This window comes from Sorex fumeus, unplaced genomic scaffold (assembly GCF_029834395.1).
Source record: "Sorex fumeus unplaced genomic scaffold, SorFum_2.1 ptg000013l, whole genome shotgun sequence".
Lineage (NCBI taxonomy): Eukaryota > Metazoa > Chordata > Mammalia > Eulipotyphla > Soricidae > Sorex > Sorex fumeus.
In genome coordinates, this window is record NW_026606070.1 from 2,491,497 (window position 1) to 2,519,371 (window position 27,875).

At 50.8% G+C, this 27,875-nt stretch overlaps 1 protein-coding gene across 1 annotated transcript in view; it reads left to right on the forward strand.

Annotated features, from left to right (window-relative positions):
* SLC10A6 (solute carrier family 10 member 6) overlaps positions 1-24,124 on the forward strand; it is a 32,129-nt gene extending 8,005 nt beyond the window's left edge. Inside the window, exons 2-6 of the mRNA XM_056111139.1 lie at positions 10,413-10,531; positions 13,118-13,206; positions 16,623-16,798; positions 22,801-22,958; positions 23,916-24,124. Coding sequence (XP_055967114.1) covers positions 10,413-10,531; positions 13,118-13,206; positions 16,623-16,798; positions 22,801-22,958; positions 23,916-24,124 — 751 coding nt within the window. The remainder of the gene's footprint in view (positions 1-10,412; positions 10,532-13,117; positions 13,207-16,622; positions 16,799-22,800; positions 22,959-23,915) is intronic.
* The last annotated feature ends 3,751 nt before the right edge of the window (positions 24,125-27,875 follow it).

Genomic DNA, 27,875 nt, shown 5'->3' on the forward strand with positions numbered 1-27,875 from the left:
TTAAATAAAATCATATACATGTATACATATATGGTTATTTATTTATTTTTTGCTTTTTGGGTCACACCCGGCAATGCACAGAGGTTACTCCTGGCTCTGCACTCAGGAATCACTCCTGGAGGTGCTCGGGGGACCATATGGGATGCTGGGAATCGAACTCGGGTTGGCCTTGTGCAAGGCAAACACCTTACCTGCTGTTCTATCACTCCAGCCCCTATATATGTTTTATTTTTGCGGAGGGGCAGTGAGGCCACACGTTGACAGTGCTCGGTTTGCTCATGTAACAGTGCTCACCTAGGGCTCTGTGGTCAGGAATCACTTCTGGCAGGGCCGGGCTGGCAGGGCTGGGGGACTGTGTGTGGTTTGGGGATCAGGTCCCCTATCCACTGTCCTCTCTCTGGCCCCATGCATTCCCACTGTTATGCAATCCCCCTTCTCTGCCATAGGAGTCTTTCCTCCTCTGACATAGCTCTGTGTTCACTCACTGACGACCTGTCCTCGCAGGCCCTAGCAGCTGCTGTCTACATCTGTCCCTGATAACCCAGCCGCTCCAGGCATCTTGTCTCCAAGCATTACCGAAGTGCTTGTAAGACAATGGTCTGTGGCTTTACACGGCACTCAGGTTTTTTCCCAAAAGGATTTTTTAAAGTGAGAGGGCAAAGGGGAAAGTGAATTCTGACACCAATCCGAGGACATTTGCACCATGTTAAAGCCACAGACCATGGAGTACTATGTAGCTGTTAAAAAAGATGAAGTCATGAAATTTCCATATAAGTGGTACTACATGGAAAGTATCATGTTAAGCAAAATGATTCAGAAAGAGCGGGATAGACACAGAAAGATTGCATTCATCTGGGGAACATAAAGTAACATAATGGGAGACTAACACCCAGGAGTTAGTACCAGGAATTTTGCTCCATGACTTGGAGGCCAGCCACATATGCTAGGGGAAAAGGAAGCTCAGATAGAGAAGGGAGCACCAAACAAAGGGTGTTGGGAGGATCCTCCCAGGATGGGAGAAGCATGCTGGGAGTAGACTATAGACCGAACATGATTGCCACTCAATGCCTCTCTTGCAAACCACAGAACCCAAAAGGAGAGAGAGAACAAAAGGGAATGCCCTGCCCAGAGGCAGGGGGGGAAGGGGGAATGGGGGTGAGAGGGATACTGGGATTCATGGTGGTGGGAAATGGGCACTGGTGGAGGGATGGGTACTCGATCATTGTATAACTGAAACCCAAGCACAAAAGTTTGTAAGTCTACAACTGTACGTCATGGTGTCTCACTAATAAAAATTTAAAAAAAAAAAGAAGAAGCGTTAGATTCTGATGCTGCTGGTTAATAAAGCGTCTCACTCGTAGGGAAAAAAATTTAGTTATAGAACCGTGATTTACAAAGTCACTGATAATCGCATTTTCGGCCTAGGAGATTTCACACCAACCCCAGCAGCAGTGCCGGCTTCCTGCCCCCAAAGTCCCCGTGCTCCATCTTCCTCCTCCTCCTCCTCCTTCTCCTCCACTCCTGTCTCCTTCACTGGCACTTCACAAAGTTCGGTGGTTACAGCTCCCATCTCATGTTTTCAGTGCTGCTGAGTCTCTGCCTTGGATGCACAACTGTACCCCCCCACATCATCAGTGTAACCAGAGGATTCACTTTCTTCCTGAGTAATTCACTGCACGGCTGGGGAGAAAGCTTGGGGTCCAGGGCCACAGACCTTGCACAGGGAACCCCAGAACCTTGGAGCCCCAGGCACCTCTCAGCATTGCCGTCCAACTCCCCCAAACACGCAGCTGTGGTGTTCTCTGCCTCTGAGTATGTGGTGTTCTCTGCTGGGTCCGAGTATCTCCATGCCACTGGGCCTGGTACTGACTCGCTGGCCTGGTTGGCTGAGATCTTCGGGACTGGCATTGGGGAACCGCCTCCACCAAAAAGGAAAGAAGGAAGCATCTGTCTGTGCCATGCTCTGTATGTCTGTTCTCACATAGGACTTTCCATATTTGTTTTTAATTTTGGTTTTTGAGCCACAGCGGGCAGAGCTCAGGGGACCAGGCGGTGCCAGGGATCGAGCTCAAATTGGAAGCATGCAAGGCAAATGCTGTTCCTGCTGTGCTGTTTCCGACCCTGTTCCCACCTTTGTACAAGCTGGGAATTTGCTCCGAGCTCTGTCAGAGCTGCCCACTGACCACGGGCATGCAGAGATCCACTGGGGTTCTGGTCTTCAGCTACCGGGGTGGAAGCCAAGAGTAGAACTGAGCTGAGTTCTTTCAAGTCTATTTTGTGACTTCACACAAAGTGAAGCAGGTAGCATCTCCCTGTTCTTCTCTTCCTGTCAGGGTCTGGTTGTTTTGTTTTGGGGCCACACCTGGGGGATGCTCAGGGCTTATTCCTGGCTCTGTGCTCAGGGATCACTCCAGGCAGGACTCGGGGGACCACATGGGGTTCCGGGGTACAAACCTCGGTTGGCAGCTGCATGCAAGGCCAGCGCCCTCCCCGCTGCACAGTGGCTCTGGCCCTGCTCTCTTTCTGAACGCTTCTCCGGGAAGGCTGGTGGCACCTCTCCTCCCGGGCCCTAGGCCAAGTCTGCTCTTCTTCCTGCTGGCTGTGGGCAGGAATGGCAAGAGCTGGGCATCTTAGCCTCACCCTCCAGTTCTACAGGCTTCTGACAGCCTGCTGGTGGTGGGCACAGAGAATCAGGCGGCTCTGCCCCATGCGTCTGCCTCCTGTGGGCTTCCCAAAGGCGTGCAGTGCAGCAGGAGGCCTGGGAGTGGTGAGCTGTTCTGAGGCCATATAAGAATGAGAGCTCGGGTTGTTTCCAGATTCTGGCTATTGTAAACAGTGCTGCAATAAACATACAAGTGCAGATGTCATTTCTACTGTACTTTTTTTTTTTTTTGCGTCTCCGGGGTATATTCCCAGAAGTGGTATTGCTGGGTCAAAAGGGAGCTTGATTTCTAGTTTTTTGAGAAACGTCCATATTGTTTTTTTTCCAGAAAAACATTCCCACCAGCAGTGAAGAAGCATCCCTTTCTCCCGCGTCCATGCCAAGACCGGTGGTTTTTATTTTTTTGGGTGTGTGCCAGTCTCTGTGGTCTGAGATGATATCTCATAGTTGTTTTGATCTGCATCTCTCCCTGATGATTCGTGATGAAGAACCAATAACACCCGAAAGGAGAGAGAGAATAAGAAGGAAATTGTCTGCCCCAGAGGCAGGGAGTGGGAAGGGGTGGACGTGGGTGGGAGGGATATTTATTGGGGGCACTGATGGTGGAGAATGGGCACTGGTGGAGGGATGGGTACTACATCATTGTATGACTGAAACATAATCACGTTAAGTTTGAAAGTCTGTAACTGCAACTCATGGTGATTCATTAAAATAAAATAAAAAAGAAATCCTTATACAAAAACAAAAAAACAGACCGATAGCTCACAGACAATGCCAATTGCTGACTGACGGTCGGTAGATACGACCACTGACAGGGGGGGTTGAAGGACGAATTTATTCAGCGTAAGAGTTGATTAGGTACAGGCAAATGGAATGTAGCACATGCAGAGTGAGGGTGTGTGGTAAGCAGGCGGCAAAAGGAGAGATTACGGCTGTCTGGTAACAAGCAGCTTCTGGGGGCACATGCCTAGAGACTCTCATAGAAACTAAGTTTATTCTCCATTAAGGTTTCTATTTTTTTTTTTTTTTTTGCTTTTTGGGTCACACCCTGCGATGCTCAGGGGTTACTCCTGGCTCATGCACTCAGGAATTGCTCCTGGCGGTGCTCGGGGGACCATATGGGATGCTGGGAATCGAACCAGGGTCGGCCATGTTGGCTGCGTGCAAGGCAAACGCCCTCCCCGCTGTGCTGTCGCTCCAGCCCCTCCATTAGGTTTCTAAAGGCCACCCAATAGCAAATCATCAATCAATACTATTCTCCAGGGAGCGTTAGTTTCCCTGGCATCAGACCGTTGCCATTGCCTGGATTTAGCATCCGAAGCCGTTTCCTCAGGCACCCAGGGGTGTTCTCACAGGTTCCCCAGGTGACTTGGGAGCTGCGTCAGCGGGAACTCCAGACAAAGGTACTTAAAAAAAATTTGGTTTAGGGGCCGCGCCCAGCGATGCTCAAGGGTTGCTCTTGGCTCTTCACTCAGGAATCACTCCCGGCAGTGCTTGCTTGGGGGACCAAATGGGCTGCTGAGGATGGACCCCAAGTTGGCCGCATGTAAGGCAAGCATTCTAGCTGCTGTAACCCCCTCTGGCTCCACAGAAGTGCTGCTGGGGTTCTAGCAGTGCATGGAGCAACTCAGGACAGCGTGAACTGCAGTCAGAGTAAGCACTGTTGAGCCCATTTCCTCCTGAGCATGTTTGTTTTTCTTTTTCTTTTTTTTAATTTTAATTTTTATTAGACACGATGAGGTATAATTGTAGACTTACAAATTTTTGTGCTTGGGTTTCAGTTATACAATGATCAAGTACCCATCCCTCCACCAGTGCCCATTTCCCACCACCACTGATTCCAGTATCCCTCCCACCCCCCATCCCCCTCCATCCCACCCTGCCTCCATGGCAGGGCATTCCCTTTTGTTCTCTCTCTCCTTTTGGGTGCTGTGGTTTTCAAAAGAGGCATTGAGTGGCAATCATGTCCGGCCTATAGTGTACTTTCAGCATGCATCTCCCATCCTGGGAGGATCCTCCCAACACCCTTTATTTGGTGCTCCCTTCTCTCTCTGAGCTGCCTTTTCCCCTAGCATGTCCGGCTGGCCTCCAAGCCATGGAGTAAACCTCCTGGTACTAATCTCAGCCACTCTTGGGTGTTAGTCTCCTATTTTGTTACTTTATGTTCTCCAGATGAATGCAATCTTTTTATGTCTGTCCCTCTCTTTCTGACTCATTTCGCTTAGCATGATACTTTTCATGTAATACCACTCGTATGTAAAATTTCATGACTTCATCTTTTCTAACAGCTACATAGTACTCCATTGCGTAGATGTACCACAGGTTCTTTAACCAGTCACCTGTCCTCGGGCGCTCAGGTTTTTTCCAGGTTCTGGCTATTGTAAACAGTGCTGCGTGTTTGTTTTCTTTGTGTGGGAGCCGCACCTGCTAGTACTTGGGGCTTTCTTCGGCTTGGTGCTCAGAGGTCACTCCCAGTTGTGCCCAGGACAAGTGGGGGATCAAGCACGTTCACTCCAGCACGCTGGGTTGTCTCTCCAGCCCCTGAGGATATAGTTGAACCCTTAGCCTCAGAGAAAAGATTCTGACTTTCCTGGATTCCATGGGAGCTCAGCAGCCGGTTCTGGCATCTGAGACTTCAAGGAACCCTTGGTTCTTTAGCAGAGACCCTGGCGATGCCTGCCCGTTTCTTCAGGGGGGTCTCGCACGCTTGGAGAGTTATCCTGGCAACAGATCTGGATCAAAGCCATGTAGCCGTGCCAATACCTGTAACTCTCTGTACCTTCTTTCTTGTCTGTAAAAATGGTTTTAATGGTTACATGTAGAGTGATTGCGTAGATGAAAAGAATAAAACGTATTTATATGAGGCAAATACTTATGCTCAATGAGAGCTAGATTTATTACAAAGCTAGATTTAATCTTAAAAGAATAAGCTTTATTATTATTTTTAACTTTGTATTATTTTATTTTGGACAACACCTGAGTGCTCAGGGCTTTACTCCTGGCTCGGCACTCAGAATCTCTCCTGGCAGTGGTCGGTGCTGGGCATCAAACCTGGGTGGGCTGTGTGCAAGGCAAATGCCCTACTCGCTGTACTGTCTCTCCAGCCCAAGCTTGGTATTATTACTGAGGCACTGAGGATGGGAGTAACATTTGTGTCTGGGAACAGAAACTCTCGTTTAAACCTTCTAGGACCAAATTTGTTGACTTAATTTTGTGCTTTTTATGTCTGCCTGCCAAAGCAGATATTCAAAAGCATTTTCGGGAGAGGATCGTAGGCATTCTCTCATGGCTTTGTGTGTCCAAGCTCCTGAATTTAGTGGTTTGAAACAAATGATGTTACAGTCAAAGCCCCACCTTGCTAATCAGTGTGGCATGATTTAATATGTGGCTGACTCCACTTGGAATGAAACATGCTTTGGACTTGTTTGGAATATAAGTTTTAAAATGTAGAGTATGATTGAACTCAAATGACTTTTGTAGCCAATGCCATACGATATTATTTACAACGATCCAATCTCTTTCACGGAAATGATTGCTGAAAAAATGTTTATTAAATGACACATAGTCACCTTTTTATTGTAAAATATTCATCTATTGTCTTTCAATAGTAAATTCTTCCTGTAGGCACTTTGGGGCGTTAAGATACCATGTTTATATAATGGATTCCTGTCTGCTTACGTACAAAGCAGATAGTTTATTGTTTCTCAGAAACTAGAGTGCATACGTCCCTATTTATCCACCTGGGAATGGAGGTAAAGAATCAGATAAGTTTTACCTAAGGTCATGTTCAAATATATATACCTTAATATTTCCAGTTGTGATATTTTAACACAGATGTGAGGCCAGAGATGTAGTACAGTGGGTGAGGTACATGTCTAGCACACGGTGGAGTCTAGTTTCACTTTCAGCATCCCATGTGGTCCCCCAAGCTGGGCCGGGAATGATCCCTCAACACAGAGCCAGGAGTAAGCCCTGAGCACAGCCCTATGTGGCTCACCCCACCCCCCAAATACACAAATAGGTCCATAGAGCAATATCAGAAACAGTATTCTTCATTTGACCATTGTTTTTCCATTACTTCTTTGGATCTAACATTGAATCCTACTGAATTATTCCATATGGATAAGCTATAACACAGCTGTCTACAATTTTTATGTTCTCAGGCAAATCTTTCAATATAAAATCAAGTAAGAATACCTTAAAATCCCAGGGCCAGAGAGAGTATAGGAGCTAAAAAATCTTACCTGGCATGCAGCTGACCCGGGTCTCATCCCCAGAACCACATACGTGAGGTACCCCGAGCCCTGAAGGGGGTTACCCTGAACAGAGGGCCAGAAATGGCCCCTGAACCCCACTGGGTGTGGTCCGGAATCAGATAACAAACAAATAAAAACTTAACCCCGGTTGCAAAATGAAATACTTACTGACACCAGATATGAATGAGCTGATTGACCCTTAGTAGCTGGTGCTCAGCCTTGTGGAACAGAAAGTACGTGACATGCCCTCTTCCTCCTAGCCGCCACCTCCCACCCATCACCTTGCCTGTGACTCATGGACCCAGGATTCCTCACTGCCTCCGCCTCCCCCACCTTCTTCTTTTTCCTGAGATCGCCCCTCATGGAGCTCAGGGCTTCCTCCTGGCTCTGTGCTCCGAGATCACTCCTGGCCAGGCCTGGGGGACCACTGGGGTGCTGGAACCTGAGCTGGCCATATTCAGAGCCCAGGCCCAACCCTTAGCACTCTCTTTCTCTCTATCTGGCCTCTCCTTCCTCCCCTTCTGCCCACCAGGCTCTGATCCTTTCTTTGAAAACTTGACAGCTGTTTCACTCTGCTCATTCATCCACTGGGTTTCTGCATCTCCTGCTCTGGACTAATATAAACCCGGTGGCATTTGCCTTTCTTTGTCCTCTTCCCTGAGGTAACGCCCTCTTGGTTCCTCCATGTCGAGGCCCACAGTAGGCTCCCACCTTTCCAAGCCTCCCAGCTGGGGTCCTACTCATCTCCCTGACCCACTGGTTGTCAGCGCTACTCCGAAGTTTCCCACCTTCCTCCTCACCCCACCCCCCACGTCTGTGTCTGTGCCCAAGCCCTGGTTGGACGAGCACGTGCCATTTTCCCTGTCATTCCCGTCCACACGTGCCCACTTGGGCTCGTTTTTCTCCGTGGATCGCCTGGGGACAGTGATGCTGTTGTCTGCTGCTCGTGCCAGCAGGCTCTCGGCACATCAGTCACATTTTGCCAGAAAATTTCCTAGATGTGAACAGCCACAGGCCAACCGTGTTGCCTCCCACGCAACTCTGCGAGCTTTTTCCATGTGCCTGGGCCAGCGCCGGAATCTGCTACTGCCGGCCTTGAGGCCCAGGGAGGGCAGCTGCTCAGCCCCAAGGACCCAGTGAGCGAATTCCTCTGTGGACTCGACGGTAGGGAGAGCCAAAGACCACGGCGCTTCGTTCAGGGGTTGTGTCCTGGGGAAGATGCAACTGGCTTAGACTTGGCACCGAATCAAACCAACACAAGGACGACTTAGGGACGTTTGCAAAGACAAACTTAGCTACATTTGCCCTCTGCGTATGAAACTGAAGGGAAATAGGTGCATAGACAACACCTTACCGATGTCTTTTCCTTCTTTGCTTGTTTGTGTTTTTGCTTTTTGGGTCACACCCAGCAACACACAGGGGTTACTCCTGCCTCTGCACTCAAGAATTACTCCTGGTGGTGCTCAGGGGGACCATATGGGATGCTGGGTATCGAACCTGGGTCGGCCGCGTGCAAGGCAAACGCCCTACCCGCTGTGCTATCACTCCAGCCCCAGTCTTTTTTTTCCACAGTGAAATTTCCATTTATTTGTAAATTTGTCACGATTATTAAAACTTTGAAAATTTTCTTTTTTTAAAAAAATTTTTATTAGTGAAACACCATGAGATACAGTTGTAGACTTACAAATTTTTGTGCTTTCAGTTATACAATGATCGAGTACCCATCCCTCCTCCAGTGCCCATTCTCCACCACCACGGGTTCCAGCATCCCTCCCACCCCCTCTCCCCCATCCCACCCTGCCTCTGTGACAGGGCATTCCCTTTTGTTCTCTCTCTCTCTTATTGGGTGTTGTGGTTTGCAAAAGAGGCAGTGGGTGGCAATCATGTTTGGTGTATAGTCTACTTTCAGCATGCTTCTCCCATCCTGGGAGGATCCTCCCAACACCCTACATTTGGTGCTCCCTTTTCTAGCTGAGCTGCCTTTTCCCCTCCAGCCCCCGTCTTTTCGTCCTTTGGATGGTGCGTCTTTGGGATGGTTCCTGGCAGTTGAGCTGCTGGGTCAGAGGGTGGACACTGCAGGTGTGGAGTTTGGAAGGTGGCACCAATCTCTCCCCATGGAGTTCCTCTCTGCGTTCAGGTCAGCAATGGGGGAGCACGAGGAATGTGAAGTCAGCAGGTCAGGGCGGCTTTGCCCAGAGTACAAACCTTCTTAGGGCAGAGAGTAACAAAGCCTTGTGTGGGCTGCCGTGCTGCTGTAGGGTCTCCTGAGGAAGAGGGCTGATGACTGGTGGTGCCAGGACCCCAGTCATCAGCATAACAGCCTCAGGCGCCTCTTTCGGTGGCACTCACTGGATAGTTGACAGTGAAAAACATACGGGGAGTTGTTGGGCTCTCGAGGGATTGGAACCTTGGGGAGGGAGAACAGTCTGGAACTCCCAAGTTAAACGCAGAGGGGATGAGTCAGTGACAAAGCTCATGCCCCGCGTGTCTGAGACTCTGGGTTCAATCCCAGGTGCCAAAAACAGCCCCTAAACCAATACAAGCTGAAGCTAGAGTGAAGCTTCTAGATAGGCAGTAACTGCACGGTCAGTCCACCCTGGGGGAGCGGGGGGCGGGTGTCTAGCCAGAGAACAGAAGAAACTGTTCGGGCCTCGTAGCAGCCCTGTTCACCTTGGCCCTGAAGTGGATGCACTCAAGGGACTGCAGTGGACAGACAGAGCGCGGCATATCTGTACAATGGAAGGGGTTCGGCGACAGAGCTGAGGCTGGAGGTCCGGGTCTGAGTGCGGGGCTTGCCTGCGGGAGGCCCGCTTGGACCCCCAGCACTGCTGGAGCAGGTGTCCCTCTGCAAGAGCTGGGGGTGACCAAGGCCCCCTGGTGGGACCCCCATGCGCTGAGCTGGGAGCAATCAAGCACCCCTGGTGGGACCCCCGTGTGCTGAGCTGGGAGTGACCAAGCACCCCTGGGTGGGACCTCAATGCGCTGAGTTGGGAGTAACCAAGCACCCCTGGGTGGGACCCCCGTGCACTGAGCTGGGAGCAACCAAGCACCTCTGGTGGGATCCCCGTGTGCTGAGCTGGGAGTGACCAAGCACCCCAGGGTGTTACCCCAATGCACTGAGTTGAGGTGACCAAGCAGCCCGGGGTGGGACCCCCGTTCTTTGCTGCCCCCGCACCCCGAAGGAGCAGAGTAATGATGCGTGCTAAAACCCAGATGGATTGGGAAAGAAGACTCCACAGAACCATGAAACAGTGAGTGATAGCTTCATGGGCACAGGGGCGGGGTGGGGGGGGGGGGGGGAGGAAAATCCTCTAGAAGCAGCCAGTGCCAGTTGAAGTGTGATCTGGCGACTATACAGAAAACACGGACATCGCCGGGACTAGCCCACGTGACTCTAGGCAGCCGCAGCCCGGGTTGCTGTTGAAGGTTCCACACGTCCCCCGACGCGCGCTCCCAGATCTTCCCCCTCAAGCCCGGCTCTGCTCTGCTTGCAGCATCAGCATGACGACCTGCTCCACCGTGGCCGCGCTGGGGATGATGCCGCTGTGTCTCTACCTCTACACCTGGTCCTGGGAGCTGGGCAGGAGCCTCACCGTGCCCTACCAGAACATAGGTCTGTACCGTTCGAGGAACTGCAGCGGCGCTGGGGGTGCTCATGCCAGGGGATGTTCTTCCTTCCTACTTTCTTTCTTTTGCTTTTTTGGGGTCACTCCTGGCTCATGCACTCAGGAATTACTCCTGGCAGTGCTCGGGGGACCATGTGGGATGCTGGGAATCGAACCTGGGTTGGCTGCATGGCAAGGCACACGCCCTACCCGCTGTGCTATCACTCCAGCCCCATCCTTCCTACTTTCTATGCAGCTCAGACTATTACTTTTTCATCTACAGAATAGAGTCGACTACTTTCTAGGTTTTCAGCATGAGAGAGTTTAAATCATTTAACTAAAGGGTGGAGAGATAGAACAGGGGTTAAGACGTTTGCCTTCCATGTGGTGAACCCTGGTTTGATCCCTGGCACCGTGGATGGTGCCCCAAGCACCTCCAGGAGTGGTCACTGAGCGCAGAGCCAGGAGTCAGCCCTGGGTACTGCTGGGAGTGGTCTACCACCCCATCACCCCCCTGGAGGTATGGCCCTGGATAGTTGTCTCTGAAGCAGTCGGACACTTTCTGATGCCCAGGTTCGCTTGACGCCAGTGGTTTTAATTAGAACCTAGTGGCCACGGCCCCACCTCTCACGTGGTCAGTGAGCCATGGCTTCTGTGGGACTCAACAGAGTGGGCGTGTAGGGGTGTTTCTGGTGCACCCAGCACTCCCCTCTGCCCTGTAGCTCTGCTATGCTCGCCTTCCATGTTTTACACGGAACCCTGCCCTTCCCTACGGGTCGATGGAGTTGTTTCAGGCTGGGAAGAAAATAAGCTGAAACAATCTGTCCTAGTTACAAGTCTTTGGAGAATTGGTAGAAACGATGATTCTCGAAACTCTCGTGCCTATCCGAAGGCCCCAGGATTCGGAGGTTTACAAGCCTCTGTCCTCTGGGTGGGTTCAAACCCTTGGAAAGCCTGTCTCCTGCTCATGGCGGAGTCCATGGAAGGTGTAAGATGGGAGTAAGACTTAGAAAACTCAGAGTTAATTTAGAAGTTGTGATCTAGGTGTGACTTTTCCTGATCAGTGTTGTTAGACAGGCTGTTGATATTTTCTGAAAGGTACTTAAAAAATAATTAGAGAAGCAAAACAAAACAAACACTGTCCTCCCGTTGTTCATTGATTTGCTCGAGCAGGCCCAGTAACGTCTCCATTGAGAGACTTGTTGTTACTGTGTTTGGCATATCGAATACTCTCGGCAGCTTGCCAGGCTCTCCGAGAGGGGCGGAAGAATCGAACCTGGCTCGGCCAGGCTGGCTGCATGCAAGGCAAACGTCCTACCGCTGTGCTATCACTCCAGCCCAATTAGAGAAACATGACTTACAAACTCGTGATAGTTGAGTTTCAGACATACAGTTTAACACCAGTCCCTCCACCAGTGTCAACTTCTCCCCACCAGTGTTCCCAGATCCCTCCCTGCCTGTTACCTTGATAGGCACATTACGGAGTTTTATTGGTTGCCACTTAGATCCCATGTTTTCTCGGGAGACTCCTTCGGGGTGTGGCTGAAGCCCCAGAATCCGTTTGCCCATTTCTGCTCGTTCTCTTCTCTCCTTGATTTCTTTCCTTCTCAGTCTGTCTCCTCTAAACACTGGGGTCAAGCCGATGGTCTGAGCATCCCCCTGTACTGCAATGTTTCCCCATCCAGGATTTCTGAAAGGTACTTGTAAATACTTAAAACCCGGAAGTGCTAGTCCTGTCTTCTGTCTGAGCCAGTGTTGAGGGGTTTGGCGGGAGAGACCCTCAATATCTGTGTGGGCCAACGGGCAGATGGGCTCCTGTCCCCCCTGCCCAGAGACTCATCACGTCTGCTAGTGTGAAGGGCATTCTCATCCCCTCCCGGGGAAGGCTAGGGAGGCCTGGACGTATATGAGTATATGAGACAGTGTTCTGGGTACTGAAGGCAGCTTTTCTGGGGGTGTTTCTCAGAGCTTACTCCTGGCTCTGTGCTCAGGGGTCACTCCTGGATGACTTGGGGGACCCTATGGGGTCTGGGGATTGAGCCTGGGCCAGCTGCGTGCAAGGAGGCGCCCTGCCTGCTGTACGGCCTCCTCAGCCTCTGAGGGCAGTTTCTATGTCGATATTGGTATTATTTTTTCGTAGCTAGAGGGCCATATCGGCAGTGATCGCAGAGCGGTGTCTCTGGACAGCCATAAACGTGACAGGCACAGAAAGGGATGCTTGGGTCCTCGTCTTTCTGCCTTGGCCTCTCTTTAAAGTCCCCTGTGTTTACCAAGGGATTTTGAGAGGAAACTGATGCCAGGGACGGGGTGTTTCGTAGCAGCATGGGTGAAGAGACAGTCTCAGGGGAGGCGCTTGCCTTGCTCATGGCTAGCCCAGTGCAATACCTGATCCCCCTGCGCCCAGCACCTTGGAGGCCACCCCGACCACTGCTGGGTGGAACAGGGGACCCCTGCCCACTGTCCTCAGGTACTGCCTTGTGCCTGGCTGCAGAGAGGAACGGAGCTCTCACTGTGTGCTGCCCTGCTGGAGAGGAACGGGGAGGACCGGAAGTCAGGGCAAGGGCGCTTCTGTTGATGAGCTTTCTTTCCCTCAGGAATAACTCTTGTGTGCCTGACGGTTCCTGTGGCTCTTGGTGTCTACGTGAATTACAGATGGCCAAAGCAATCCAAGATCATTCTCAAGGTAAGCAGCTGCTCACGGCAGCGAGTGCCCTGAGACACACGCCGGGAGACCTCCCGGGACCAGCAGGCAGGAGATGGCGGCTCGTACTGTCTTAGGATCCAAACTCCATTTCTGAGTCCTGTTCTGTCACCCCTGTTGATGCTGTGGGACCTGTAGATCCTGCAGATTCTGTGGAGCCTGGAGATCTTGTAGATCCTACAGAACCTAGAGATCCTGTTGGCTCTGTAGAATATTTAGTGCTTATAGATCCTATACAACCTTTAGAACCTGTATACGCTATAGAAAGTGTAGATCTTATAGATCCTGCAGGTCCTATAGAACCAATAGATCCCATAGTAACTAGATCTGATAGATCCTGCAGATCCTATAGAATCAATGAATCCCATAGAAACTAGATCTTATAGATGCTGCAGATCTTATAGAACCAATGGATCTTAAAGAAACTGTAGATTTTATAGATCCTGCAGATCCTATAGAATCAATGAATCCCATAGAAACTAGATCTTATAGATCTTGCAGATCTTATAGAACCAATGGATCTTAAAGAAACTATAGGTTTTATAGATCCTGCAGATCCCTTAGAATCAATGGATCCCATGGAACCTAGATCTTATAGATGCTGCAGATCTTATAGAAACAATGGATCTTATAGAAACTGTAGATTTTTATAGATTCTGCAGATCCCTTAGAATCAATGGATCCCGTAGAAACTAGATCTGATATATCCTGCAGATCCTATAGAATCAATGGATCCAATAGAAACTGTGGATCTTATAGATGCTGCAGATCTTATAGAACCAATGGATCTTAAAGAAACTATAGATTTTATAGATCCTGCAGATCCCTTAGAATCAATGGATCCCATGGAACCTAGATCTTATAGATGCTGCAGATCTTACAGAAACAATGGATCTTATAGAAACTGTAGATTTTATAGATTTTGCAGATCCCATAGAATCAATGGATCCCGTAGAAACTAGATCTTATAGATCCTGCAGATGTGGAGGAGTTCAGGTTTTTTTCTGGGGTGTCAGGGATCAAACACCAGTTGGCAGCATGCAAGGCAAGTGCCCCGACTGCTGTACTGTCTTCCTAGCCCCTGTTTGCTTATGTTTGGTGCCTGCTCAGTGGCGATCAGGACCGTGTCCTGCGGGCATTGCCTCAGGCTACCTGCGTGGATGAGAAGCACAATCAGGCTCTGGGAGCAGCTCCCCAGCGTGTAAAGAGCAAAGGTCAAACCTCGTTCCTGGGACTGGGGTCACCCAGTGGTGAAGCACGTTTTGCTTGTGTGAAGCCTGGGCTCCATCGAAGGCGTCAAAAGTGTTGGGAAACAGTAGCAAAACTTCGGTTTTTTCCTTCGCTATTCTGCAGGACTTGCCGCAGCAAACGCTGAGATACATGGATATTCTCCAGAGCTCTAGTAAAACCCTGAGATAATCTCATCTCTGTTTCGGCTGGTTCCATCGTCTCTTTTGATTTTAGAGCTGATGCTTTTTCTGAATGCTCCTGGTGAATTTTAAAGCTTTGAAATCCCTTTGGGCAGAACCCAGAACAGGGACTTGGACCAATCAGTGCCTTTTGTGTGAAGCTTCTAGAAGCTTCTCTCACGGGGACTCCCCCTTCCCCTGCATCTGAGCAGTAGAAGCCTGCCCACGTGTGCTCCTACCTGTGCTGACCTGGGCTGCATTGCTCTGGTTCTTCTGACACCTTCCGTCATGGCCCGAGTCATTTCAAAGGCGGCGGAAGCTCTCACTGTTCCATGTTGGTTGTCTTCCTGCTAACTTCCCCCCAATATTCTGGATTTCCTCCTGTCTGATCCAGACATCAAAGCATAAGACATTTTGGGGGTTAATTTTCTGTCTTCTGTTGAACAAGCATAAGTGAGAGCAGGATCCAGGAGAGCTGAGGGCTCCACTGGTATTTCCCTTTGGTAGGACCAAGGGGAATGACGTTAACATTTCCTCAACGTCATCTCAGGCTGTCTGCCATGCTCCTGAGCTCCCGTCCCTAGAAGCACGTGAGCCAAGGAGTGAGGTGACGCTGATGGTTGGAAGGCTGGCATGGCAGCTGGTCAGACAGGGGGGGTCTCAGTCCAGGCCCCCCATGTGTTTAGGGGACTGGGTGTTTCTTGGAATAGAACTTATTTAAAGGTCTTGGCCTATGTGTGAAAAAGGTAAATTGACCTGGTCCTTTCTGGCCAACTGCTCTGTACTGGAAGAAGAGACAAAGTGTTTACAGAAATGCAAAGAGTTTGTTATTCTACACACACACACACACACACACACACACACACACACACACACACACTTAATTGAATCACCATGAATTTCAAAGTTGCAAAGTTATTCAATGATTCATTTCAGATGTACAATGTTCTAGCATCAATCCCTTCACCAGTCTCTCCTACCTTCCTTCCCTCCTTCTCTTCTTCTCTCCCTCCCTCCCTCCCTCCCTCCCTCCCTCCCTCCCTCCCTCCCTCCCTCCCTCCCTTCTTTCTTTCTCCTCCTCTCTCCACTCCTCTCTTCCCTTCCCCACCCCTCCCCTTTCTCCCTCCCTATCTCCTTCCCTCCTCTCCCCTCCGTCTCTCTCCCTCCTTCCCTTCCCTCTCCCCTCCCTCCCTCCTCCTTTCCTATTTCTTTCTTTACATAACCTTAACAGCAGACTTTTAAACATCACTTTCTTGTCCTGTGTCCTGGGACGGGTCAGGGAAGGGTGAGGCAGGGAAAACGGCAAAGCTGCACTAATGACGTTACTGACGCAGGAGGCACGGGGTTGCCCAAAGCCCCGCAGTCCTCACAGACAACGGCTCCTAGACCTGAGTTGCCAAAAGAACTCAAGGCACTGCAGTTCTCCTCCACATTCTTAGGTTTTTGTTCTCACTTAAAAGATAAGTGAGCACCCCCGTGTTTACCATTCCCTTAGCGACTCTGTGAACTCGGCCAAGGGCACCTGGAACTTTCAAAGCTCTTCAGTTGCTGAAGCGATGTCCAAAATGACTCAGTTCCCCAGTCCTACCATGGAGCCCAGAACCCCAAACACCTGTTCATCTAGCTCTGGTTGAGTTGGACAACACTAGCCTTGGTGAGGAAAACAGGCAGCTGCAAAGAGGCCCAGAAGTTGCTTCACCGGTCTGCTTCTGAGACCCCCGTGACCGCCAGCAACGGCCTCACGTTACTGCGCCGTTCACCCAGACTCAGTCCCCCAAAGCCTACACTTGCGTTGTGCCTCTCAATTTCTGGCCCAGCCCAGCCCCTCAGCCCTCAGTGATGCTGGTTTCCTGGTGGTGGCGAAGCTGGGTTCATTGGTCTCTGTCTTCCTCCACCTGCCCGGTTAGATGCCAGCCTGCAGGGCAGGAACTGCACCTGGAAGAGATGGAGCCTCCTGCTGATCCGCCCTTCTTGTGTTGGTTTGTTTAGATCGGGGCCGTGGCTGGTGGGCTCCTGCTCTTGGTGGTCGCCGTTGCCGGCGTGGTGCTGGCGAAAGGATCTTGGAACTCCGACCTCACCCTCCTGACCATCAGCTTCCTCTTCCCTCTGATCGGCCACGCTGCGGGCTTCCTGCTGGCTCTTCTTGCCCGCCAGTCCTGGCAGAGGTACCATCACACGACCCATACGCCCTTGAAGGAGGGGCCCAGAGAGGTAGCGCAGGGCAGGGCACTTGCCTGGCACGTGGCTGATTTTGCAAACCCGACTAAGTCTAAATTTTAGAAAGAGCAGTGAAAATGGCATGCATTCTGATTTCTATTTTGTTAAAATAGGAAAGATTTCTTGGGGAAAAAGCTAGAAGAAATACATCACAAGTTAATAGTGGGTCTTTTTGTATTTGTGTGTGTGGGTCATACTCAGTGGTCCTCAGTGCTTACTCCTGGCTCTGTGCTCAGGGCCACACTCAGTGGTACTCAGGGCTTACTCCTGACTCTGTGCTCAGGGTCACTGTTACTGGTAGTCAGGGCTTACTCCTGACTCTGTGCTCAGGGTCACCATTAGTGGTACTCAGGGCTTACTTCTAGCTCTGTGCCCAGGGTCACTGTTAGTGGTATTCAGGGCTTACTCCTGACTCTGTGCTCAGGGCCAGACTCAGTGGTACTCAGGGCTTACTCCTGGCTCTGTGCCCAGGGTCACTGTTAGTGGTATTCAGGGCTTACTCCTGACTCTGTGCTCAGGGCCAGACTCAGTGGTACTCAGGGCTTACTCCTGGCTCTGTGCCCAGGGTCGCTGTCAGTGGTATTCAGGGCTTACTCCTGACTCTGTGCTCAGGGCCAGACTCAGTGGTACTCAGGGCTTATTCCTGGCTCTGTGCTCAGGGTCACCATTAGTGGTACTCAGGGCTTACTCCTGACTCTGTGCTCAGGGCCAGACTCAGTGGTACTCAGGGCTTATTCCTGGCTCTGTGCTCAGGGTCACCATTAGTGGTACTCAGGGCTTACTCCTGACTCTGTGCTCAGGGCCAGACTCAGTGGTACTCAGGGCTTATTCCTGGCTCTGTGCTCAGGGTCACCATTAGTGGTACTCAGGGCTTACTCCTGACTCTGTGCTCAGGGCTGGTGTTGGGAATCACACCTGGGTCAGTTCTGCACCAGGCGGGCGCCTTGCCCCTGTGCTAGATCTCTCATCCTCTGGTGTTCGTTTTGAACAGAGTAATTCAGAATGGTTTTAGTCTGGTGGGCGTCAGTGTAGCCCTGTTGGCAGAGCCCTTGCCTTGGAGTAAGGTCAAAGGTCATGCCCTGAGTGCCATCCTGTGGGCACTGCCTTTGGGAGCCGGGACGCCAAAGCCAGTGTGATCTCCAGCACCATGCAGGTGAAGAGTGTGAGGCCCCCTGGTCCTGGCAACAGCAGCTGCACCGAGAGGGGAAGGTCATTTGCCCTGGTGCCTTGTCCAAGTTTGTCCAGGAGGGTCAGCTGCTTCTGCAATCCGGAAAGAGCAGAGGAGACCCCAAGGCAGCCGGGGCGTTGCAAAGGCGCCGCTGGAGAAATCCCCCGGGGCCTCAGCTGCTCTGGACTTTTGGGAACACTGGAGCATGTGATGGGCAGAGGCGAGCTTGGGCCGGTGCATCTCGGTGACTCTCCTCCCGGCCTGCGCTCTTGATACCATCAGTAGCCTCTGCTCACGAGGGCAACCCCTCCAGAGCACCGGAACCAACTCACGTCACTAGGGCACAGTGAGCATCTGACACGGGCTTATCTTTATGGCATGAGGAAACCAGACGGGGGTTGAAGCACAGTTGGATCTCCACAGAACGTCTCGGGGCAGCCAAGTGTCCTCAGCTCTCCTGGTTCCTACCCACCCCAGGGTCTGAGGAAGATCAGGACTGGGCTTGTGGGTTTGCCTTGTGACGGGTCGGGAGGGGGCTTGTCACTGTGACCCTGCCGGAGATCTGGAACCAGCAAGGAGGTGAGAGAAAGGAACTAAGCACTGACTCTCAGCTCTGCTCAGTGGCCCGAACCCAGGTCTCCTGCATGCGATGCCTTTCATCCTGGGAGCCGCTGGCTTGTGTGCTGAGATGTCATATTCCTTTCTCGCTTTTCCATCTCTACAGTCGGGCCAGCCGGGCTTAAATGAAGCCACCTGAGCCAGCCCCCAAGATCTCCTCTGAGTCTGGGTTTGCTCTTTCCCGCCTTTCCCCTTTTCACATGACAGCAACAATAAGTTACAGAGAAAAAAATCATAAAGACGCACAACACCCTTTCCACAAGGAGAGAAACGTGGATGTTTTGTTTTCATTTTGGCTTTTTTTTTTTAATCTTTTGGGTCATACCTGGCAGTGCACAGGAGTTCCTCCTGCATCTTCACTCAGGAATGACTCCTGGCGGTGCTCGGGGGACCATATGGGATGCTGGGAATCGAACCGGGGTCGGCCGCATGCAAGGCAAACACCCTCCCCGCTGTGCGATTGCTCCAGCCCCATTCATTTTGGGTTTTTATATCTCTTTGAATACATTGTGCCTCATTTCTCTGCCTCAGCTCACCCCTCTCTCCTGTCCTTCATCATTCCACCTCCTGCAGGTAAAATAGCACATGCCGCATCTCCTAAATGTTGGTTCCAATGACTGCGCCCGTGGGAAATGCCCCCTGCACTCCTTCTGCTGTTGGATCTCACTCTTGACCTGTGGAACCTTCTGGACCACATTGGTCACGAGTCTGAATTCCCACAGCAGGCCAGAGCCCTCTATCCATGGTCATGGGGTCTCTCCTGTGTTTACTCCCCCTGGTCTCCTGGCACGGGTCTGGCATTGAGCTGCCCTGACGTGTCTCTCTCAGAACAACACACCAGAAGAGGGCCTGGAGTGATACTACAGTGCGGAGGGCACTTGCCTTGCATGTGGCTGACCCGGGTTCGATCCCCAGGATCCCTGAACCCAGACAGGAGTGACCACTGAATGCAGAGGTAGGAGTAACCCCTGACTATTGCCAGCTGTATTCCCTGCCCAAGTCCCCCCCCCAAAAAAAAAATTCCAGAAGAAGCAGGCTGAATGCTGAGTGTTTAATTTTGGATAATAGGATTAAGAGTAATTTTAGTTTCAGAGTAGGCACTTGGCAAATATCTATGGAACAGATGAACTTCTGGAGCGATAGCACAGCGGTAGGGCGTTTGCCTTGCACGCAGCCAACATGGCCAACCCGAGTTCGATTCCTCCGCCCCTCTCGGAGAGCCCGGCAAGCTACCGAGAGTATTCGATATGCCAAACACAGTAACAACAAAGTCTCCAATGGAGACGTTACTGGGCCCGCTCGAGCAAATCGATGATCAACGGGAGGGCCTTTACCTTTTACCTTTACCTAGATGAACTTCTGAATGCGTGGTTATTTTTGACCCACACTGGGGGTGGGTGGCTGGGAGGGTGTGCTCAAGGCTTACTCCTGCCTCTGTACTGAGGGGTGTCACACCTGGAAGTACTCAGGGGCCCTGTGTAGTGCAGGGATTTGAACTTGGGTCAGTGTGTGAAGGCTGACCTTCACAAGGGCCTTATCTCCTGGTCCAAAATATTTACTACTTAAAACAAACATTTTTTTTTAGTGATCTAAGCACATAGTTTGCTTATTTATTTGTTTTTTTATTTTATTTTATTTTATTTTTTTTAAATTTATTTATTGAATCACTGTGGGAAAGGTTACAAAGCTTTCAGGTTTATGTCTCAGTCATGCAAATATCAAACACATTTCCCTTTACCAATACTTATTTTTTACCATGAAGAACCCCAATAAAACCCCACCCCCCACCCCTCCCCGTCCCTGTGAAGCAGATGAATTCTAGTTAACACTCTATCTGCTTTGATTAGATTCATTGTTTCAATAAAAGATTCACCACTATTATTTAGAGTTTACCCCCCCCCCCCCAAAATCAGACATGCTGAAAAAGCATTGTGAAGTGATTTGCTTTCTACGGCTGGGTTCAAGAATTAAATGTTGGTTTTGGATTTCTGCTCTTTTACCTATTGACCCTGGAAGCATTTCTACTGAAAGTCAGATAGTTAAGAAATTGGTTTCTGTGTTCTGGAGTCCTGGCCGTGCTGGAGAGCCGCTCGCGGGGGGCAACCGGTGGCCTCGGTAGGGCGTGAAGGGCGGACCGAAACGCCCCCCTTCCCATGAGGTTTTAGTCGCCCCCACACTCCCGGCTCATACCTGCTGTCCACAAGGCTCCCATGTGGCCACCATCTTTCTTTCCAGAGAGGAGAGGGCGAATGGGGCAACACCCTTTCCCCTCCGGCAGACTTGATGGCCTGGATCAATGCAGAGTCTGTTCACTTTTCTGCTCCAAGCTGCTGGGTTCTGCATTAAGTTCTTGTGCTTCTGGGGCCGTGGCCGTGCTGGAGAGCCACTCGCGGGGGGCAACTGGTGACCTCGGTAGGGCGTGAAGGACGGACCAGAACGCCCCCTTCCCATGAGGTTTTAGTCGCCCCCACACCCCCGGCTCATACCTGCTGTCCACAAGGCTCCCATGTGGCCGCCATCTTTCTTTCCAGAGGGAGGAGGGCGGAAGGGAGCAACACCCTTTCCCCTCTGGGCAGAAATGATTGCCTGGATTAACGCATAGTCCTTTCACTTTTCTGCTCCAAGCTGCTGGGTTCTGCATTAGGTCATTGTGCTTCTGGGGCTGTGGCCGTGCTGGAGAGCCGCTCGTGGGGGCAACTGGTGGCCTCGGTAGGGCGTGAAGGGTGGACCGAAACGCCCCCCTTCCCATGAGGTTTTAGACGCCCCCACACTCCCGGCTCATACCTGCTGTCCACAAGGCTCCCATGTGGCCGCCATCTTTCTTTCCAAAGAGGAGAGGGCGAATGGGGCAACACCCTTTCCCCTCCGGCAGACTTGATGGCCTGGATCAATGCATAGTCCGTTCACTTTTCTGCTCCAAGCTGCTGGGTTCTGCATTAAGCCCTTGTGCTTCTGGGGCTGTGGCCGTGCTGGAGAGCCGCTCGTGGGGGGCAACTGGTGACCTCGGTAGGGCGTGAAGGACGGACCGGAACGCCCCCCTTCCCATGAGGTTTTAGTCGCCCCCACACTCCCGGCTCATACCTGCTGTCCACAAGGCTCCCATGTGGCCGCCATCTTTCTTTCCAGAGAGGAGAGGGCGAATGGGGCAACACCCTTTCCCCTCCGGCAGACTTGATGGGCTGGATCAATGCATAGTCCGTTCACTTTTCTGCTCCAAGCTGCTGGGTTCTGCATTAAGTCCTTGTGCTTCTGGGGCCGTGGCTGTGCTGGAGAGCCGCTCGTGGGGGGCAACTGGTGACCTCGGTAGGGCGTGAAGGACGGACCAGAACGCCCCCCTTCCCATGAGGTTTTAGTCGCCCCCACACCCCCGGCTCATACCTGCTGTCCACAAGGCTCCCATGCGGCCGCCATCCTTCTTTCCAGAGAAGAGAGGGCGAATGGGGCAACACCCTTTCCCCTCTGGGCAGAAATGATGGCCTGGGTTAACTCATCGTCCGTTCACTTTTCTGCTCTAAGCTGCTGGTTTCTGCATTAAGTCCTTGTGTTTCTGGGGCTGTGGCCATGCTCCAAACTTAACTCTGATTTTCAGGGAGAAAGATTGGGTGGTTTACTTCTCATTGATCACTTTGTATATAGAGAGATGTCGCGAGGCCGCATAAGCGGCCGCGCGGTTTTGAGAAAAAGTCCTCGTTCCCGCATACTCGAGCTGTGTTTGTAGAGGCTTCTGGTCACCAGGGTTCCATCTGGGGGAGGCGGGATGCGGCGCCTACTCCATCTGGAACTTGCCGGTGCTCTCGGCTCTTTTTGGAACCTGTTTTTTCTTTTTTCTTTTCCTCCGGGATCCCGCACCCTCCATGTGTTCCTTCTCTTATTGTTTGTTTATTTTTAATTATTATTATTTTTTTTGCTTTTCACCCCTGGCAATGCTCAGAGGTGACTCTTGGCTCTGCACTCAGGAATTACTCCTGGCGGTGCTCTGGGGATGCTATAAGGTGCCAGGGATTGAACCCGAGTTGGCTGTATGCAAGGCAAATGCCCTGTCTGCCGTACTAGATCACTCTGGCCACTCACTGATCTAGATTGGAGAAAATTAAAGAAGTAGTCCTTATGGAAAATGTAAGCATCGTCCCAGTATTAACTTGGACAGTTGTTTTTCATTGGTAGGTGCAGGACGATTTCCTTAGAAACCGGAGCTCAGAATATTCAGATGTGTGTCACCGTGCTGCAGTTATCCTTCGCCGCTGATCAGTTGGTCCATATGCTTTGCTTCCCACTGGCCTATGGCCTCTTCCAGCTGCTGGATGGGTTCATCATTATCGCAGGTGGGTACAGGACCCGTTGGGCAGATTGAACATTGTTGACCTAAATGACCGACTGGCTCCTTTCCCAGTCGGATTCAACTACATTCTGTGGAAAATAAAGTGTGTGTGTGTGTGTGTGTGTGTGTGTGTGTGTGTGTGTGTGTGTTTGGCAGGTGGTGAGTGTGTGTGTGGGGGTCCTTTTGCCTTTCATGGAAGTTTCAGGGAAAAGCAGAAGACATGTAAAAGGAAGTTCCTAAGCAAACACTCTACAGAAAACAGTGTACTTAGAATTTTGGGTTCTGGCACCACTAAATATCTCCATGGGCTCTCCAATTTCTAAAAAGCAGCCTTTGATCTCTTTCTGCAGAACACTGAGGCCTTCCAATTGCCCAGGGAGCTCACAATCCTTCTGAGATTTGGGCTGAATCATTCGCAGCAGTGAAATACATCACAGCTGCTGGGGCGTGCACACGAATCCTTTAGACTCTTGGGTCACTGTAAGTTTAAAATGTTATCAGGGAACATCTTCTGAGTAAGGAGGCCTGCAATGACTACTGTGGAACTGATTGCAGATTACTGATTTTTATAAACCGATTCATGATCTACCAATCAACCAAAGAATATGTGGGTTTGAATGTTCTGCTCAAAGATACCCTAGCAGAATAAAACACCCAAGCTTTGGTCCAACTTTGGATTCCTTCTCGTGGGGTGGTATGTTTACTGACTGATATTCCCTGGGTGTGAATGGTTGAGCCATCTGTAAGTGAGTGGGTAAACTTGTGGGATGAATCTCAGTGACAAATGCCCACTGCCAAGTAGGAAGAGTCGCTTTGCTACGCCATGTACTTTCTTTCTCTTCCCTATATTTGTACGTGTAGGACTCAAAGGAAAAAGTCTTTCTAAAGTATCAGCACACACGATGCCCCATATGATGGTCTTTGCTAAAGTGATTTTTCAATTCTGTCTGTTCACTCCCAGCGTACCAGCTGTATGAGAGGAGACGGAAGAGCAAACACAGGGAACAGAAGACAGAGTGTGTGGAAGGGCATGACGAGAAACAGCCCTCTCCTCCCAAGGAGACCAGTGCGTTCTTGGAAGTGAATGAAGACACTCCTGGGACTCCTGGCCTGTCGGGGGGGCATGGAAATCTGGGGGGCTCCCTAGTAGCACGGGGGAACCAAGTCTGAGCAGCCCTGAGGCACAGGGACCAGCAGAGATAGGGTCACGTGGGTGCATGAGCTTTGGGGGCAGAGCCTGCGTGACAGTGAGTCATACTGTTAGACTATATATATATATTTTGTGTGTGTGTGTGTGGCTTCGAGATGCACTTTGAGTATTTTCTGGAGTATTTAGGGGGGCGGGTGGGATACACAGATCACGTTTTGTCACCTCTGTTCTTGTCTTTCCTTGCAGTGCAGATGGACCGCCCTGTTGACTTGTCATCTGGGTCAGTTGAATCTGCCTGGGGTTAGGGCTCGGCCTTGAGTGCTCATTACCTCCCGGTCTGGGGCAAGAACAGAGGCTTGGCAGAGGCTGAGCTTCCAGACCTTGGCTCTGTGAGGCAAAGGAATCTTGCCGCTCTGATGTAAAAAAAAAAAAAAAAAAGGCGGGTCCTTTCTGGAATGATGGTTGTATCCCAAGGACTGAAACCCTTTTGGATTTTCAATGTGATAATCCAGGCTTGGGTGGAGTCCAAGGAACACTCCAGGTCGAAAGGTGAATGCCTGCAGTCCGCTCCCCGAGGCAAGCGGGGCCTCCCTGTAATAGAGGTGTTTGTGCTGTCCTGTTTTCCAAACACTGAGGTCACCCCACAGCCGTCTCCTGCCATACTATGAAGCATCCTTGGACCTACCTCACTCCCTAGAACTAGAGACTCCACAGAAGCCCTCCATCATGCCCAGGGAAGGCGGGCGTTTTCTTTCCTTCCCTTCGGCATGGCCAGAGAGTGCTCAGCTGCCCCGTCTCACAGTGCTCCGGACAGACAGGACTGGGTCAGCATAGCTGCAGGGCCACTGCCTGTGCCTCCCATGACCCAGGAGGGCGCTGGGCAGATGGAGCTCTGTGACCTTGGTGCAGGGCACCTCAGAGCAGCAGCTTCCTGCCGCGTGAGCCAGAGAATCGATTCTGCCCTAGGAAATGATGGAAAATGAAGAGTGAAGTATTTTTCAGAGCCATCGTATTCTCTGCACGTTTTTCGGTTGCCTTTTTGTCCTTTTGGTGGGACACATTTGAACAATTACGATGACTTTGTTCTATGTTTGAAAGAACTCACCTTTTCCCTCTTGTTTTTTTCTCTAATGTCTTTGCTATAGAGAAATTTTGTTTGTACATATATATCAATATACAGTGTTATTAGTCTCTGAAAATTACCTTGATAGTTTCCAAATGTTAGAATATTTATTGTTCAGTATGAGTCGGGAGAGGATCCCGTTTTGATGGTGCAGTTGGCCCCTTCCGAGGAGTTGGCCTGGTGGCTCCCATAGGTGAGGTCCGGGCCGTTTCCCTCTGACATCACCAAAATAGTTCCCGTATGTTTCCTCATGGGCCGAAAGGGGTCCAGATTTGCTTCACTTTGAATTAACTTTTCTGTCTGATGTACTTAGAATCCAATTCTCAGCCTTAATGAACTGTCCCAGCATAATTGTATTAAATCATTTATTTTTTTATTGATTCAAGATACAGCTTTAACAACTCACTCTCCAACGATGTGGTTTTGTCAGGGTTCTGTCTTAACTTGTAGGTTTGGAATGTGTGAGGCCATCTAAGATTGCAAATGTTTTCAGACGTTCTGTATTTCCAAGTACTGTGGGTTAATAGAATGTTAATGCTTGTAATTAATTGAAAAAATAATAATAATCAAGACTCCCTTTGGAGTAAGATAGAAAGAACCCCCTAAACCTTGGTGTCAGAAACACTTTTATGCAGAAAGAACATGTGACATGACTTGTGAACGTGTTGCTGGTTCTCAGCTGCTTTCTTTCTCCTTGAGGGTCCCAGGCATCTGCCAAGATGTCTCTCTGCTGAGAAGTTGAGCCCCTGCTGTCCGGGGCTCAGACCCTGCCCTCTTGGTTTATAATCTTGTGGTGGAGAGATCAGTGTAATAAAAGCATTGTAGAGTTGTACGTCAACAGAGAATCCAGGTCTAAAATGAGCTTCCCCATGAGTTTGAAAGAATTGCTGGTTGGCTGGAGTGATAGCACAATGGGTAGGGCATTGGCCTTGCACGCAGCCAACCCGGGTTCGATTCCCAGCATCCCATATGATCCCCCGAATACCGCCAGGAGTGATTTCTGAGTGTAGAACCAGGAGCAACCCCTGAGCATCGCTGGGTGTGACCTAAAAAGCAAAACAACAACAACAGCAACAACAGCAACAACAACAAGGTGGGTGGCTGGAGCAATAGCACAGCGGCCCATCCAGGTTCAATTCCCAGCATCCCATATGGTTCCCCGAGCACTGCCAGGAGCGATTCATGAGTGTAGGAGTAACCCCTGAGCATCGCGTAGATTATAACAAAACAAAACAAAACAAAACCCCAAAACTGCTGGATGGTTCTTTACACAGACACAGACCGGTCACCCCCACGCCGGTTGTGAAGGCATTAGCATGTGCTGAGTTTGGACCACAGGAAGATCATTCTCTACGAAGGCCGACCTTGCAGAGAGACACACGCATCAGTGCCAGGGTCTGGGAGCAAACTGCGGGGACTTGCAGTGCCGCTGAGTCCGGGCCGGTGTTTTTGACCAGGGGTTGCAGGTGAAGATGGAAAAAAAGGGGGAGAAATCACAAGGACACAGGGACAAAAATGAGATCTGGAGGGGACCGTGGTGAGGAAAAAGGCTGAGAAATGGCAGGTGTACGACAGGCTTTCTCTCTGGGAGCAGACGATGAACGGACTGACCTAAAGGGAGGTCAACAGAGGTCAGTTCCCAGAGTCTGGGATGTCTAGGAAGCTCAGAAGCAGGATCTGAGATACTGTGTTTTTAGCAAAGCAAGCCTGGCTGCCTGCCTGGAAGAGGTGTCTGGGTGGGACTGTGGCAAGAACATAGGCTTTGCCAGGGTGAGCAGGCAGATTGCACTGGGAGTGGAGGTCCTGGCGATGGGGGCCAGCCGAGCTGGACCTGAACCCCAGCTCTGTTTTGTGGGCATTCTTGGACAAGGGCCAGTCTCTCTGGATTGGAAGAACCTCCCCTCCCTCCCTCCCTCCCTCCCTCCCTTCCTTCCTTCCTTCCTTCCTTCCTTCCTTCCTTCCCTGTCCTACCCTTCTTTCCTTTCTTCCTTCTATCCCCTGGCTTAGTGCTCAGAGATCACTCCTGGCAGTGCTCAGGAGACCTTATGCAGTGCCAGGGATCAAACCCAGGTCACCCAGTTGCAAGGCCATGGCCATCCCTGCTGTGCTATTTCTCTGGTCTCTGAAGTCCGGTTTCTAAACCTGCAAAGCTAAACACAGCCTTCGATTACTCCTTATCAGTGAATTACGAACTCAATTTACAAATCAGGTTACAAATCCAGCTACTTCTGGAGTCAGGAAGATCTTCAGAGCTTGGCACGGAGTTCGTTCCTAAGGAATGGTGGGAACTGGCAGAATCGGGCGGATATTGGCTGTGGACGGCTTCCCAACAGCCATCATTGCCTCTGTCCTGATTAACAGCCAAGCTCTGGTTCAGGACAGTCTAGAACTTTCTCGAAGCTGGAGCTGGCTGTGTGAGACGTAGCTCTTCCTAGTTAGTCAGAAGTGGCAGTCTGTGTGTGACTTTGGAAAACTCTCCCTTCTTTGTTTTTTTTTTTTTTTTGCTTTTTGGGTCACACCTGACCATGCTCAGGGGTTCATCCTGGCTTTGCACTCAGGAATTACTCCTGGCAGTGCTCAGGGGACCATATGGGATGCTGGGTTTCGAACCCAGGACGGCCGCATGCAAGGTAAACGCCCTACCTGCT